Here is a 15,770-nt window from a genome sequence, read left to right as displayed (position 1 = left end):
CTCAGACAGAAGCTTTTATTATAAATTCAATTTCTGTCAAATTTCCCACTACAGCAAAACTGATGAATAAAATTATATAGTTTCCTACCATCTAAATACTGTAGATTCAGAATATATTGTGTGCATTTATAATTGCGTTTGTTGAGAAATGGACTGTTTGAAGAGCTCGTTTGTTTTTGTGATTTCATGAAATGCTAAATACAAATAATAACGAATTTAAAATGCAGGTTTTCATTTTTTGCAAAACCTATATCATCACAATTTTAAGCGCAATAATAAAAAACATTTAAATATTTGCTGAAATTACAGTAATGAAAAATAGATTAGAATTTTGATGGTTTATACTGCATATTTTACAGCAAGATCTTGCTCATTTAATGGTATAACTTATACAAATGGAGAAACATGGAAGGATGGCTGTGACAAGAACTGTACCTGTAATAATGGTATCTACAATTGTGTTAATGTGTAAGTATTTGGGAGACTTTTATGAAAGGGGGTCAACTAAGGTTAAGGGGAGTTAACTCAGATTAAGGGAATCAACTCTGTTTAAGGGGAGTTAACTCTTGATATAATTTTAGATGTTGATCATCCTTTTGTTACCATATTCTATTAAAATGATATTGTAAAAGGCAAATCTGAACAAGAGAATGCAGAATATGTATGCTACTACAGACATATTTAGCCATCTTTATATGAACTAGGTGAAAAATATTCAATTTTCGTAAACTTCAGCTTGACCTAAAATCAGTAATGGTGTTAACTGGCTTGATATTTAATAGAAATACAAAAACTTGTTTTGTAAAATATGCCAATATTTTAATCTGATAAAGGTGTAATTTTGCTTTAACTCTTTGTATCATTATGAACTAATTTTTGTTATAGATGCCCTGTATATGAAAACATTCCATCAAACTGGCAGTTAGTGAAAAAACCAGGAGAGTGCTGTGCTATTGTTAATATAATTTTAGAAAGTAAGTTTTGAAGATAAACATACATGTGACATAAAATAGTTGATATGCCAAGTGATTTTCCATAGAAAAAATTTTCCTTACAGGTCTAGAATGTTGAAGGCAGAAAAAAGTTAGTTTAAGGGACATCAAGGCCTTAAATAATTGACCAAAGTGGCAGAGGTATTACATTTCAGTATTGAACTTTTTAATATACTACTCAAAAAAAGTTGAGCGACACAACTTCTGACTGAAAATAAAGTAAAACAAAATCTTGAAGTTTGTGTTTTCTTAATCTTCAAATGTCAAATGACAAATGTAAAACAATTCAAACAAGAAAACTGATAGCCTGATTTATGTACAAAACAATGAACGAAAAACAATAAGGATATTATTTAAATTTTGTTTATTCCATTCAAAGGTATGAGAATAAAAACTCTAGTTCTACACATAGTCAAAGAGCTCTCCATTACTGTCCATAACATTTTGGTAATCTTAAAAGGTCATAGCTAATTTTGTCAGAGACTTTTTCATTAAGATCATTTCAACGCTGAATTCTCAAAATGCCAAAAAACCTCAAGATATACCAAGAACAACTAGTGTATGTTGATAAATATTGTCTACTTAATATTATATATTTATAGATGTTTGCCATTATGGTGGAAAGGTCTACCATCAAAATGAGACCTGGTCTGATGGCTGTAAATTTAGCTGTACTTGTACCAAAGCCACAGATGGAATCTATCAATGTAAAGAAAAGTAAGTAGTTACAGCATAGATTTATCTCCCCTTTTAGTGAGGAATGTGTTTTAGGTATTCATAAGGGTCCTCTGTGGGCAATTGCTCAAAGTTGTTCTGCCGCAGGTCGGTGCTTCTCTCTGGGCCTCTAACTTCCTCCAATAAAAATTTACCGTCACAAAATAGCCAATAGTGCTGAATGTGGTGTTAAACACCAATCAATTAATCAATCAATCAGGTAAAGGTTACAATATATTGAAATGAATTGGATGTACTATATGCAATTTCAAAAAAGATAATTCTTGGTCAAAGTGCTGAAAACCAAACATTGGAAATCTAAAAGTGTCTTTTGTTGCAGAGCAATCAATTCAAAATAAAAACAAATAGGAAAGCCAGAACAAAATTTTAAAGGATCTCCTGTGCATGCATCAGGACAATACATTTAGAATTGAACATAGTTTATGTTTTCATATAACCTGAGAATTTCTCAAAGTGACAGTATCAAGGAAATATCCCAAAAAAACACAAACACTGACAGCAGGGATAGTGATCCTTGTGTATCTGTCACCTATATATCTGCAGATAAAGAACAAGTGCAGATAGAATTTATTTCTTTTGGATTAGATTTAGAAATTCATTTCTTAAAAAACAATCTATGTAAATATTTTTATATAATTTCTCCTATTTATACCCTAACCCCTATATAAGGAGGGTGGTGTATAGCATTTTTTGTTGTTGTGATTTTTTTTTTTGGTGCTTTTTCCTCAGTCTATAAGTGTGTCCATAATCACCTTGTGTCCACACCACATCTAAGGCAATGACTTCTGTGTATCTTCTATTTCACCTTTAGATCTAAATCAGTGTTTGGGTTTATTTAATAGCAAAACATTGACTTCCAGATCTATTTATTGATTGATTGTTGCTTGTTTAATTTCCAGTGGAAATTCAGATCCAAGATGTATATGTGTTTCTTATCAGAAAGCATGGACCTTGCTTGAAACAAGGGATATCATTTTGTTCAGGTCTTCTCTCAGTTTTTTTTTTTATGAAATTTCTGATTTCGACATCGCAGAAATTATTTTACAATGTCTGTATCACTGATGTGATATAATATATTGTGTTTTGACTACTTCAAAATAGCTTCATCACATAACTTCATTTTATTTCAGGTGTCCTATATGGAAGTTGCCTGATGTCTGTACATGGGATGAACCTAAACCAGGAAAATGTTGTAGACAGCCAAAATGTCCACCACCATATGTCATTAGTGGATATCCAGATGAATAAATAAAATATTTTTTTGCTTCAATAATTAATAAATAATAAAATAATTTAAAATTGAATTCTTTCTTATACATGATTTATCATTGTCTGAATTGATCTCATAGCAGAGGGGAGGCAAAATGATGAGGATATCTGCTTTTTCATTCCCAAAATCCTCTTTAACCAGAGATATTCAGTCAGGAAACCAAAGAATCAGTTGAAATGATTGAAAGCATAATAATGACCTTACTTTCTACAAATCCCTGGGCTAACTGGATCACATGGAAGTTGCAAAGGCGAAAGCTAACCACAGGTGCATATCCAAAATTCTATGTTAGTGGGGGCGCAAACCTAATGTTTTTATGCCATTTTTTTTCTTCAGATTTTAGGGGGAAAGGGTGAATCTACCCCTGAACCAACATAGCCGCCTTAATAAATAGAAAATACTGCCAAAACACTTATTCTGACCACTTTCTTTGCAAGTAAGTGCATGTGGCTTATGAGAACATAAATGGGTGCATTATTCTTTTAATTGTTGTTCTTTCAAAATTGTGTGGACTTGCTCAGTGGCATAGATGCAGGTAATCCCTAACATGCTGCCTTTTAACGAAACAGTACAGCCTTTGTGGTCTTGATCTTGCCTATAGTGTAAGAGGTCATGTGTTTGATTTGCAGCTTCTCTTCCAATCATAATGGAATTTACAAGAAAGACCTAAGACTAATTGGCTCAACAAATATTGTGTCTGGATAGGATAGCTTCCTTTCCTGTTGATTGTAACCTTGTTAGTCAGCAGATTATGAAATCTGTCTTTGGATGTCAGTTTAGTACAATGAATGGTATATTCATATCCCATTGATGTGTTTATCTTCATTACAGCTCTTTTCATAATGCTAGCAAGACAATGGTTTGTTTGGCTTGCTTGCTTTGTTTGTATCAATGTTTGCTCCAGCATTGTAATTAAGATTGACATCTGCAAACAGAATAAGTAGGCGGAGTTAAACCTGTGTAAAGGTAAATCTTATTATTTGATAATGTCCAATCAAATTTAAATATAATGTATACAAGATTAAATCCACCTTTTTATGTTGTTTTCAGATGCCAATCTTAATTACAAAACTTGAGCAAACATTGATACAAACAAAGCAAGCAAGCCAAACAAACATTTGCCTTGCTAGCATTATGAAAAGAGCTGTAATATGCATTAAATATTTGCTGATTGTCTTTTGGCAGCCATCAATCAGTCACTTCAGAGATGTTTAGTGTGGCAGAAAATGAAAGTATGAATATGGTACAAATACCTTTTATCCCTTTTTCAAAAATAGCTGTTGGAGGAAACCTCCATCATACAAAATGAATGCACAAAACAAATCAGTTGGTTGTTCACAATGAAATCTCATTCACACTCTTTTCTCAATAACTTGATCGTGAATACAAGGAGATTTTGGAAATGAATCGTGACACAAACCCAATTAAAAAATCTAGAGGTCAACAAACAGGTTTAAACAAATTCTTTACAATATGTCAAATATTTTTATCAATGAGATGGCAAACCTACATAACAAAATAGTGAAAGACATTTAGAGGTCAATTTATGGTCTTCAACAATAGGCGGATATTAATATAAATATCAAGCTCTAAATAACTTGGATTCTAGAAATATGAATATTCAACAGTGAACACAGTCTATGAAATATCTACCAACAACACAGAAAAACATAGCACAAGTCTGGATTACCATTGATAGGGTTACTGACATTCTAACGGACACATGAGCACCCTCCCAATTTAATCTAACTCAGTGGAATAACTGTACTTTCTTACTTCTTTAACTGCTTATTTGTTGTGATGAGGGCATTGTTTTATTTTTTTTAATTAAATCTAACCAATTACAGGGTATTTTTTTCAATGACATACAGCCAGAAGAATTGTTTTCTTTAAAATCTATGTTCTTATTTTTTTTTTTCATTTCCCTTTTGAAATAGGTTTTTTAAAGAAATTTAGAATCAAACAATTATCTAAAAAAGACATGCTCCCAACAAAAAAAAATGAATAGTTGGTGCTATACAGAAGGATGGACAATAACATCATGTAATCTTTACTTTAATATCAGCAGCTGAACTTGTTCTTGAAATAAGTACTTTCATAATTAATAATTGCAAAAAGTCATATCAAACCAACTGAGTTATGTACTATACGAAGGAGTCCATGGAACATCAAGGTAAGGAAAATTAACAATACGAAATTAATAGTTGTCCTGTTTGTCCAACTTTTGGTATGAAGACTATCATGGAAAAATCTGAAATTGTTAATCGATATAATTTAGCAATGCAATTGTGTCCTCGTTGATTTTAACCTGTTTCCTCTGTTTTCTGTTTTGAACATCCACCAGTATATAAAGTGTCATTCCACTGATCAAAAATCCTAAACACAGTCCTAGTTTGACATTCGTGACTAGATAGCCACTCCAAGCAAAAGCTATAATAAATCCGACTGATTCCCACAATCCCCTGTTAGAAAAGGCAGCTACTTTGTCTTTAAAAAATAGATAACCATAAAACGCTGAAATTCAAAACAATTTTATTTTTAACTTTTGTAGTTAAAACTGCATGCCTTAATTTTCACTAAATTAAATACTAGAAAGAAATATTTCTATTTCAAATGCATATTAAACAATTTTAGACATAATGAAATGTCTCACCTGCTAAAGTAATTTTAACTGAATAATATCAGAGACATATATACACATATATGTATATATGTCTCTGATAATATGTTCAAATGCATCTGATCAAATTCTATGTGGTCAAGAGAACAATATTATGATGAAAACAATCTATCCAGTATTGTTCAAAGCATTTGGGCAAACAAGCTCCAACTATGAATGTGTAATTAGTGATGGACGAAAACTATAGCCGTTTCATTATCAGTGATGCACAAACTTGAAAATTGATACTTTTACAAGGAGTAACACAGCGAATGTCACTAGTGGAGCAAGAACGGCTGACCCGCACGAAGTACCTAATTTCAGCCCAGGATTTTGATAGGGTTCGTGTTGTTCAATCTTTATGTTTATGTTTAGTGTTTGTAGATTTTTGGTTATCTGTTCACCTGGGTTTGTTTTTGGCGAAGTTTTTTCTTTGACTTATTTTTTTTTTATTTCCCCCTTGAAATCTTCTACACATTTTCTTTTATAACTTACCATTAAATTGGGACTGCATTACAGCATCTCCAATAGCCCACAATGCTGCGAATATATAAAACCATATATGATGGTCAGGATGTGGTTTCCAAAAAAGTAATGCAATCTGAGTGGCTCCATGAGTAATGAAAGCTACAACATAGATCATGCGTAAACTTTAAGCATGATTTGATCAGCTCTGCAACGTATGAATTATGTTTTGAAATTTCAGATATTTTGGCCCCAGGCATCAATGAAGAGAGATTAATTGCCGAAATATGCATCTAGTGCAGTTAAATTGGTACCGTTAAGGTTATTGATATAATATATTTACAAAAGTAAAATAACAAAAATACCGAACTCCAAGGAAACTTCAAATCGGAAAGTCCCTTATCAAATGGCAAAATCAAAAGCTCAAACACATCAAACGAATGGAAAACAACTGTCACATTCCTGACTTGGTACAGACATTTCCTTATGTATTGATTGATTGATTGTTGGTTGCTTAACGTCCAGTGGCAAATATTTCATGCATATTCAGGACGAGAACAAGTTCACAATAAATACAATAGGTAGGTTCTGTAATAATTTAAGGGATTAAGGTCGGAGAAATTTAGACTGACACGGGAAATGAGGGTATATTGGATAGGGACAGAAATTTAGCCTTGCAACAGGTCACCTACGGACCCCTCAGAGTTGTTGCAAGGGTTCTTAACGTGCATAGAGCGTGGCAACCTCTTTACACGAGGCTTCGGATTTAACGTCCCCATTCTGACCGGACGTGGCTGCAAATTTGTACATCCCGCACAGCCAAACGGACGCCCCACTTTGACGAGGGTTTTACCGCCGGTCGGAGGAAGACCAATGGTGACCATACTTCTATTCCCCAGTCACCCTTGGGGATTTCCTTATGTTAAATATGTAAATGTACAAATATCTGCAATGAACATTTTTGTAATTAAGTATTTTTTGTAGAAAAATTACACTTTTTTTCGTCGTGCTTGAAGATATTGATTTGATATTTGTTATATAGTTTACACCATGACAAATTATAGATCAAGTTAGCATTTTGTTCAGTACAATGAATTTTTAACCGGCCATGCAATACTTTCAGAATGCTTGTTAGTGTTAACTTTATTATTTATCTAATGTGTTTCTTACCTAGTACAAACAATGGAGTATGTCCTGTGACTCGTACTAAGCGTCCAAATACAAACGAACATACAGCATTTACAGTTCCAAAGCAAATCATTACATTACCTACATTCCATATACCCAATGCACAGCTAACGTATGACTAGGATATAAAAAAATACTGATATAAAAAACAAGTACGAATTTATCAACAACATTTGCGTCATTCTAATTATTGTTTCGTAGTACACTGTACAAATTGTATCAATGATTTTACAATTGAAATTTTATTTGATAATATTTTATATTTGAATATGAAAATCTTTTTTTTTCTCAATGAAATGAAGATCACTCGTGCAATACATGCGTGTATTTCCTAAAACCTGGGACATAATATATTGTTAGTATAATAGTCCCAGCTCAAACTAATGAACTTGAAATGAAACTGTTGTGAAGTTATTTATGGTACTGCAAATTCATGTTTGTCTTATTTCTCAATATTCAAATTAGTATATAAAGTGTGTATGGTTATGGTTGTCTTAAGAGACTTAACTTTAGTTTCAGTCTTAAAACTTCTCTCAGAGTTCAAAATGTGTGCTCGAAACACCAAATCCAATATTTTGATTACTAGTAGTTGATTCTGAGTCTCCGTTCGATAATCGTACTCGAGAAATTTTTATGACTGTACGATTCCTTTTAGCCATGACACATGTTACGTACGTTGCAAATGAAATGGTAGATGAACATTTTTTATACAAGAGTCTTTCTTTTACAGGAAAAAAATACTGGTCTATAGTCCTTAAGACGTTAATTAAGCTCTTATCTCTCTAATAAGATTTTTAATTTCAAAAAGTTCTGTCTTCAAAAGTTAAATGATACGTTGAATATGGTTGTTCAATTTTGAAGTAAGTAAAGCATAACTGACTTTTGAAAATTTGTTTACCGATAAGTACAGAATTAAGGTGGTACCCAACACCTTGACTAATATTAATTTGGCTCGTTTAATTTTCATAAAATTTTGACAAAATGTTTACTTTGACCCTTTGACAAAAATATAAAAATTTCAAAAAATTTGAACCAACCACTTTATCAGAAAAATTTCATTGGTTATATAGCAGTTTGACAAACACTAATTTTGATCATTGAGAAGCTTAATATATCCTTAACAATACAACGTGATTAAAACGTTTAGCTGATTTTTACAGAGTTATCTCCCTGTAGTGTTAGGTACCACCTTAAGGTACAAAAATATACTTATCTTGGTCAGTGGAAAATCGCCCTCTTTTAGCATCCCCGTGATCCAGTGCATTATATTCACATTAGTCATTGGAAGAATTTATTTTACACAAAGGTAAAATGCCAAAATATCAATATTCATGACAATCTATTTAATATACACTTACTTTTGTATAATCCCCAGTTATAAAAGCTACCTCAATGCCACTATAGATAGTCAGTATAGTTAGCATTTTCTGTGGTCTAGAATACCACCAATGTCTAAATGTAGACATCACTACTGAGAGTGATATTTTTCTTTTTGTGTAATTGTTGCGAACGTCTAGATTTATGTTATCCAAAAATGTTGCTATAACAAAAAACGCCAGGAATGCACAACCCAAATAAATACTACAGAGCATATAAACCTGCAGAAAATGAATATGAAAATTAATTCAATGAAAATTTCCTACATCTAGATCAGGTAAAGGTAAAAGAATTTGCGACAACATACAATTAGTTTCATGCACATAAAAGCATCAACGATAGGTATAGAGAAAAAGTCAGTTCAATCAAGCTTGGAGTTTCAAGTTAATTCATATATATTTGTTGTAATTATGTATGTGTTAAACATTGCCTACTTACGCTTTTTCTGTTAGCTTTCACAAATTTTCCAAAATCTTTATTATATTGATCAAGTCACGTAAGGATGCAATTTGATTTTCTATTCATGTGAAACATTATACGAGTGTAATTGTAATTTATGTGTTTTCTAATCATTTTATTAAATTGTTATTTTGTGTTATATATGTGGGGAATACGACAACAAGACAGCAACCCAACGACATATGCAGCTATGTATAGGTTCCACTGTATACACTAGCGTTTTTCACTGATTGATATCTTTTAAAAATTTCCTGTTGTAATATAAAATATTAAATCTTTGCGTGCCACGTTTCTACAGATATATCGCTCCTATAATATCCAATAAATCATATACCTTCCACTTACGAAATGGAACGTTTAGTTAACTTAATATCCTCCTGGCAATGATAAGAGGATGAACGTTTAGTTGCTAGTAACGTCTATGCCATGATCATATCGGAGAGTCGTCAATATTTGTTTTTAATTTACAAAAGTCTCTAATGAGCACAAGAGACTTGAAAAGGAGACACCTTTCATTATTATTTAATAAAGTTTTATTTGTCACTTGTTTTTTTTCCAGGAAGCAGGATGCTACATGCAACATAATTACAGGTCTTCCATCTACACTCAAGGTAAAGAAATGAACAACAAGGAATACATTCCGACCTATCTACCCTATTTCTCTTATGTAGGAAACCATAAAAACACATACAATTTTATTTGGCCTGACATACTTGCAGATATCAAATACAGTTACCTTTGTATCACTAGGTCTGGCCAAATTAGAGCTATTTGTTGGCAATTTCGGATCGAAATTAGCTCCACATAAATGCAAATTAATTTGAGTATCATTACTGGATTTTGTTTTAAAAACAGTTGATGAAATCAAATTTCCCCAAATCTGACCTAGAATTGAGAAATCAACATTATAAAATCACTTCATTATTGATACATCTCGAGAAAATAGAGCTTGAAGATTCTAGTTTTTACATATTATGTGGTAAGAACTGTAAAACAATTTACATTAATTTGGTTGATCTGTCGGCAAGAATCATCACTTTTTGTACATATTGTCGCACGAAGTTGGCAAAAGACCTGCTTTCATCAATTTATATTACAATATGAAGTAGTTGTTATCTTTTGTTTTACATATCATTATGATAAATAACGAATTCAGATTAATTATTTAAAATCTCTTAAATCAAAAACTTTAAAATCTCGTACCCCAAGGATTAACTGAAATGTAGCAATCCCGCTCCAGCAGGAACACTCTTGATAAATTGGAGCGTCCGCTTGATGTATGGGAAGTATGAATTCGCAGCCACGTTCTGTCGGAACGAGAACGTCAAATCCGGTGCCTCGTGAAGGGAGAGTACCATGCTCTCTGCATGCTAAAAAAATCCTTGCAACAACCCTCTAAGGTGGCCTATTAAAAGCCAAAATGTCTGCCTCTATATCCAGCATACCCGCAATTTCCAGTGGCAGTCCAAATTTCGCACTCGGCTTCATCCCGGTCGTCCTCCCATGCAAAAAATTGTTGGTTTGTTCTTGTCCTGAATATGCATGATATAATTGCCACTGGACATTAAGCAAGACACCATCAATCAAGCAATCCAAAATATCATGAAAATTATAAACATCAAGTTTTCGTGTGAAAAAACCCAACTTTATACTGTGCTTCGTATTACACAGTCATGTATTTGTAAATAAAATCATTTAATCAAAAATATCTTTTAAGTACTCACTAGTTTGGAAAAACATATAGAAAAAGCCAAAAAAGGTATTTGTGACTTCATCAGTTGTTCTTTGAGTCAATTCAGCATACCATACCGCTATCTGAGTTAAGTATGTACTCGTAGCCGACCACAATGTTGAAGCACCAATGCCGATTATTATTGATGCTGGTACTAATGTTCCCCATACGGCATGGAAATTAGCTCCCATGTATACTACATAACACACCATAGATAAAGCTATCGTCCACTTACAGCCGAGATTTCCAATCACAAATGAAGGAAGAAATAAACAAGAAAGAACACCGGCGCAATAAATCACTGACAATCCAACCGTTCCTAAGGCTTCCTCTTTATTTAAGGTACTTTGGAGATTAGATAATGAATTAAAAGACGTAAAAAGAAGTAAGAACCCTGTGCTTATTATCGCTAAATTTTTAGATATGGTGAAAGTTGACATATGAGACTTCGAGGAAAGCATATCTTCTTTGTTATCAGGATTGATACTTTGAGTATTCATGTCATTGTGGAAATGCTCTGAAATCCAAAATGTTAAACAAAAGTGCATTAATATAGCTACATGTATGTAAACAATAATCGAAGCAAACATACAATTCTGCATCCGTGTAATTGTAATTGTAATTCTTCATAATGACAACATTATCATAAAGATTTACTGGTGGGACCAAAAGATAAAGATACTTTAGCACTAACCTTAGATTAGTTTTTCATTATCGTTGTCTCACCTAATGTTCTAGTGTAAATGGTTGTATTTCGGAGGCATTTCTCTGTTCAGTCATACAGGTCTATTTCTTTCTGACTTCCCTTAATAATGCTTATTAATTACCCTTGAAGGGGGAAGATTAAAATAAACAACATTGGGTTCATGTATTACCTTCCTTTAAATGTCATATTTCAAACATGCAGCAAAGTAACTGATAAATATATTGTCTGAGAAGTACACAAATGGAGATTCTTGTCCCTGGATTATCGTTTTAAACTATCGCGGCTTCTATGCTTGTTTTTAAAAACAAACAAGCAGTTCTTTTTTTCAAAGGATTAAATTATATTCGGATATTTCATATTGTACATATAATCTTAAAAGTTGTTTTCACTTGTTGAGCAACATTTTTTGATTTATCAGAATACACGTAGTGCAAAATTCCAATGTCCAACACACCTGTTGTGAAATATATAAACATTTTTGTCTTAGAGGTAAGATGATGATGATGGATGGCTGTTTAACGTCCAGCGTCGAATTTAATACATATACAGGGCGAAAGCATGTTAATGCAATATGAATATTAATCCTGTTTTGTATAAGACCGACACGCTGAGCCGAATTTTTAACATGCTAGTCCCCAAGGTAACAATCTGCAGGAAAACATGTCACCCTAACCAGAAGTCATGTCACCCTACCCGGACATATTATTCTGATTCCGAGTCGACAGTCTATGTTCTTACTCCTGAATGACGCGTGCTTAGCTGAGAAGTAGCAAATACCAATTATAACGTCTTCGGTTTTACCCGACCGGGGTTTTTTACCCAAATCCTCCAACAATCGAGGCGAACACGCTACCACAAGATCACCGAGGTTTCATAGATGTAAGACAAAGAAAATTAACAAAATAACAAATAATGTAGCACAACCAACTTACTGCAAACATTCTCGTGTTCTTGCGAAATATCAATATCATCAAAGTACTGTCCACACAGTCCACATTTGTACTGTGTACTAATATCAGTATATTCTTTCTACATATCACGTTATTATACTTACATCATATTACTTTGATGTTTACTAATACCTAGAAACAAAAAGTATTTCCAATGTTAGGATTCTTTTGAAGGTAAAAAAGATGATGAGCCTTTGAAGAATAAAATAGTACAGAGAGTCTAAGACAAAGGCTGGAAGAGAAAAAAAACTGTAAGCGACGACCATTAAACTTTTGGGGTGGTATGTTTCTTTTTGTAATTTTTACCAATTTTTAGTACATTCTTTCTCCATATCACCTTATTATACATTTACCCTTTACCTACAACGTACCATTTTAATGTTTACTAATACCTAAAGCAAACAAAATAATCAAATATTTTTTTTTATTTCTAATGTTAGTATTCCTTGAAAAGTATAAAAGATAATGAGCCTTTGAAGAAAAAAAAGTACAGAGAGTCTAAGACAAATACTGGAAGAAGAAAAAACACGGAACCGAGGCGATCATTTACACAGGGAGGGTTTTTTTTCTAGTGACAAACAAAGTATAAAAAAACAAGCATCCCACAAAAGATAAATGGTCGAAGTTTAAACACATCTGTTACTGCGGAAACCCAATTTAAAAATACATGGCACTGGAAAATATACCTACAAAATTAATGATGCTATAATAGACATAAGAGGGGTAAAGAATTTAAATACGGTCACCTGCATTTCATTTATAATCATTTTATTCAAATTTCCCGCTTTAATTTATCATGGTTGATTAAACAACTTCCCGGGGCCTCGGTGGCCGAGTGGTTTAAGTAGTTACTACTGTAATCACTAGCCAGTCAACACTGAGGTTGTGAGTTCGAACCCCGCTCGTGCGGGTGCACTCGACTCCAATTTTAATTGACTAGGATTGTATATTTTCCTATCGAAGGTCGGAGGTTTTCTCCGGGCACTCCGACTTCCTCCACCAATAAAAACTGGCCGCCACGAAATACCCCAAAAGCGGTGCTTAAAAGTGGCGTTAAAACACCAAAAATCAAAAATCAAGTAAACAACTTCCCGGTCATAAACTTAGTGTTGACAATGTATTTACTTTTGTTCATTGAAAACAGTATGTTGACTTCTGGATTTTTGTTCATAATGAAGCAACATGCTTTATTTTGTTGTTTTATTTCGCGTCTCGTTGATTTGTCTTCCTTGGTCATGTATCAGTTTAAATATCAAAATACAAATTTTAGAGATAAGATGGTATTGTGTTTTTTGTGTAACTATGTGTTTCGTGGTAAACACAATGAATCTAGATATTTTTATTTAAATAGGTTCTATGGTTTGAAAAAAGTTTATATAAAGCAATCTGTTAACAGTACTCACGATAACACTAGCGGTATCGTGTCATTGGAAAGCCACAGGAATGCATTCCATAAATAGCCCAATCTCGAATGTACAGGTAAGTTGTTTGTAAACATCAACGGTTACCTGATACATACATATATGACACAATCTGGTTTTAAAGTTCCGTTTTATTGGCAAATAATACACTTGTGTTGTCTTTTAATCTACTTAAAATCTCAGTGAGCACTAAAAGGTTTTTCAACCGAAAAGCAAAAATGGAAGGTGGAAAAATGCTGCAGAACTGCTCGATTCATTATATACGAAAATTATTGATTGTTGGTTGCTTAAAACGTTCAATGGCAAATATTTCCTGCATGTTCAGGACGAGAACAAATTAACGATTTATACAATAGGTATATGTCCTGTAATAGAGGCCTTCCGGGATGAAGGTCGGAGAAATTTATTACTGACACTGGAAAATGAGGGTATATTGGATAAGGACAGAAAGTGTGCCTTGCAACAGGCTATCTACTGACCACTCATAGAGTTGTTGCAAAGGTTCTTAATGTGCAGAGAGCGTGGCACACTCTTTAAAAGAGGTATCGGATTCGACGTCCCCAAGCTCTCCATTCTGACCGGACGTGGCTGCGTACTTGTACATCCCGCATAGCCAAATGGACGCCCATATTGGCAAGGGTTGTACAGCCGGTCGGAAGAAGACCACAGTTACCATATTTCTATTGCCCAGTCATCTTTGGTGGGTTTCATGCCAAAACTCATCAAAGATACCGGGCTTACAATAGAAAGACAGTTATGATCATTAATATTATACACCTCGGTTATCAAAAACAGCCCAAGCGAGTTCCTCATTAAGACAGAGTGAATAACTTAGTCGAACTTTGTTTTCATAAAAATGACAAGCGCCGCTACAAAGATCTTGTTTTAGAAACAGACAAATTATACTTTGTAAAAAAAAACCTCTGATATAAATGAGAGGTTATAATTGTGAAATACATGATGCTTAATTATTGACAAAATATTTATTTCGTTTGGTAGACGTGGTTTTTCAACGGAGGTCGGCATTTCTGTGTGAACTAACTGTTCCTCTTCTTACCAACATCATCCTTTATTTATACGTGTCAGACTTTTCAGAGCTCATCCAGTTATAATCTATTCATGAACATTAATAAACCCTCAAAAGATAAGGTATACGTAACAAGACATAGCGGATCATAAACTTTTATATCACTGAATCTGTATAAAACATTTTTAAAGAGTGATGAACATGATTATGCCAGTAAGTTTTGTTTTGATCAGGACCCGTCTTCATTTAAATACCACAAATTAAATTTTAACCAACAAAGCAACATTCAAATGTATTGATTTAATGTGCATTTGAAAATAACAGTATTTCATGATAACAACTTTACAAATCTTGATTTTTCATGGCTAAGAATTTTGCCAGCTTTATGCCCATCACCCTACCTTCCCTATCACACACAAAAAAGAGAGAAAAAACACTGCACAAAATTGATTAAAGATTGAAAACATGATTCCAACTATATATAGTAGAAATTTGTGTAAATAGTTATACACGAATTATATAAAAGATGTCTAAGTAGTCACTTGGTTGAGCCGACCGTGCGAGGGCTGTATAGCCAGTCAAGGTCGTTAAAAACTCCCATCATCTTGGCTTGAGCGAAATTTGAAATCACAACTTAGAAAAATGGTACAGTTTACATCCGCCAACAAGGACATATTTATTCCGGCTACATTTCGAATTCACAAAACATGTTAGTAAAATAATCATAACAGTTAGATGAAGATATTTGTTATTCGAGCGTCAATGATGGATTTTTTCTTGTAGACAAAA

The 15,770-nt window shown here is 33.2% G+C and overlaps 2 protein-coding genes across 7 annotated transcripts in view; one reads left to right on the top strand and one right to left on the bottom strand.

Annotated features, from left to right (window-relative positions):
* Positions 1 to 3,031, top strand: part of LOC127702007 (uncharacterized) — a 90,194-nt gene extending 87,163 nt beyond the window's left edge. The window contains exons 72-75 of the mRNA XM_052205985.1: positions 360 to 468; positions 886 to 974; positions 1,595 to 1,709; positions 2,858 to 3,031. Coding sequence (XP_052061945.1) covers positions 360 to 468; positions 886 to 974; positions 1,595 to 1,709; positions 2,858 to 2,975 — 431 coding nt within the window. The 3' untranslated portion in view covers positions 2,976 to 3,031. The remainder of the gene's footprint in view (positions 1 to 359; positions 469 to 885; positions 975 to 1,594; positions 1,710 to 2,857) is intronic.
* Positions 3,032 to 4,236: 1,205 nt separating this feature from the next.
* The window catches only part of LOC127702354 (protein unc-93 homolog A-like), a 22,138-nt gene continuing 10,604 nt past the window's right edge, over positions 4,237 to 15,770 (bottom strand). Inside the window, exons 1-8 of one of the 6 annotated variants that reach the window (XM_052206496.1) lie at positions 13,937 to 14,045; positions 12,516 to 12,665; positions 10,870 to 11,394; positions 9,882 to 10,030; positions 8,668 to 8,907; positions 7,292 to 7,427; positions 6,152 to 6,283; positions 4,237 to 5,511 (exon numbers count right to left, since the gene is read on the bottom strand). In XM_052206496.1, the coding sequence (XP_052062456.1) occupies positions 5,258 to 5,511; positions 6,152 to 6,283; positions 7,292 to 7,427; positions 8,668 to 8,907; positions 9,882 to 10,030; positions 10,870 to 11,377 (1,419 nt within the window). In that variant the 5' untranslated portion in view covers positions 11,378 to 11,394; positions 12,516 to 12,665; positions 13,937 to 14,045 and the 3' untranslated portion in view covers positions 4,237 to 5,257. The other 5 variants (XM_052206497.1, XM_052206498.1, XM_052206499.1 and 2 more) reach the window with 5 other exon arrangements.

This window comes from Mytilus californianus, unplaced genomic scaffold, assembly GCF_021869535.1.
Source record: "Mytilus californianus isolate M0D057914Y unplaced genomic scaffold, xbMytCali1.0.p SCAF_5, whole genome shotgun sequence".
NCBI classification, from domain to species: domain Eukaryota; kingdom Metazoa; phylum Mollusca; class Bivalvia; order Mytilida; family Mytilidae; genus Mytilus; species Mytilus californianus.
Note: the sequence above shows the minus strand (reverse complement) of the source record. Positions and strands in the feature narration are given on the sequence as shown.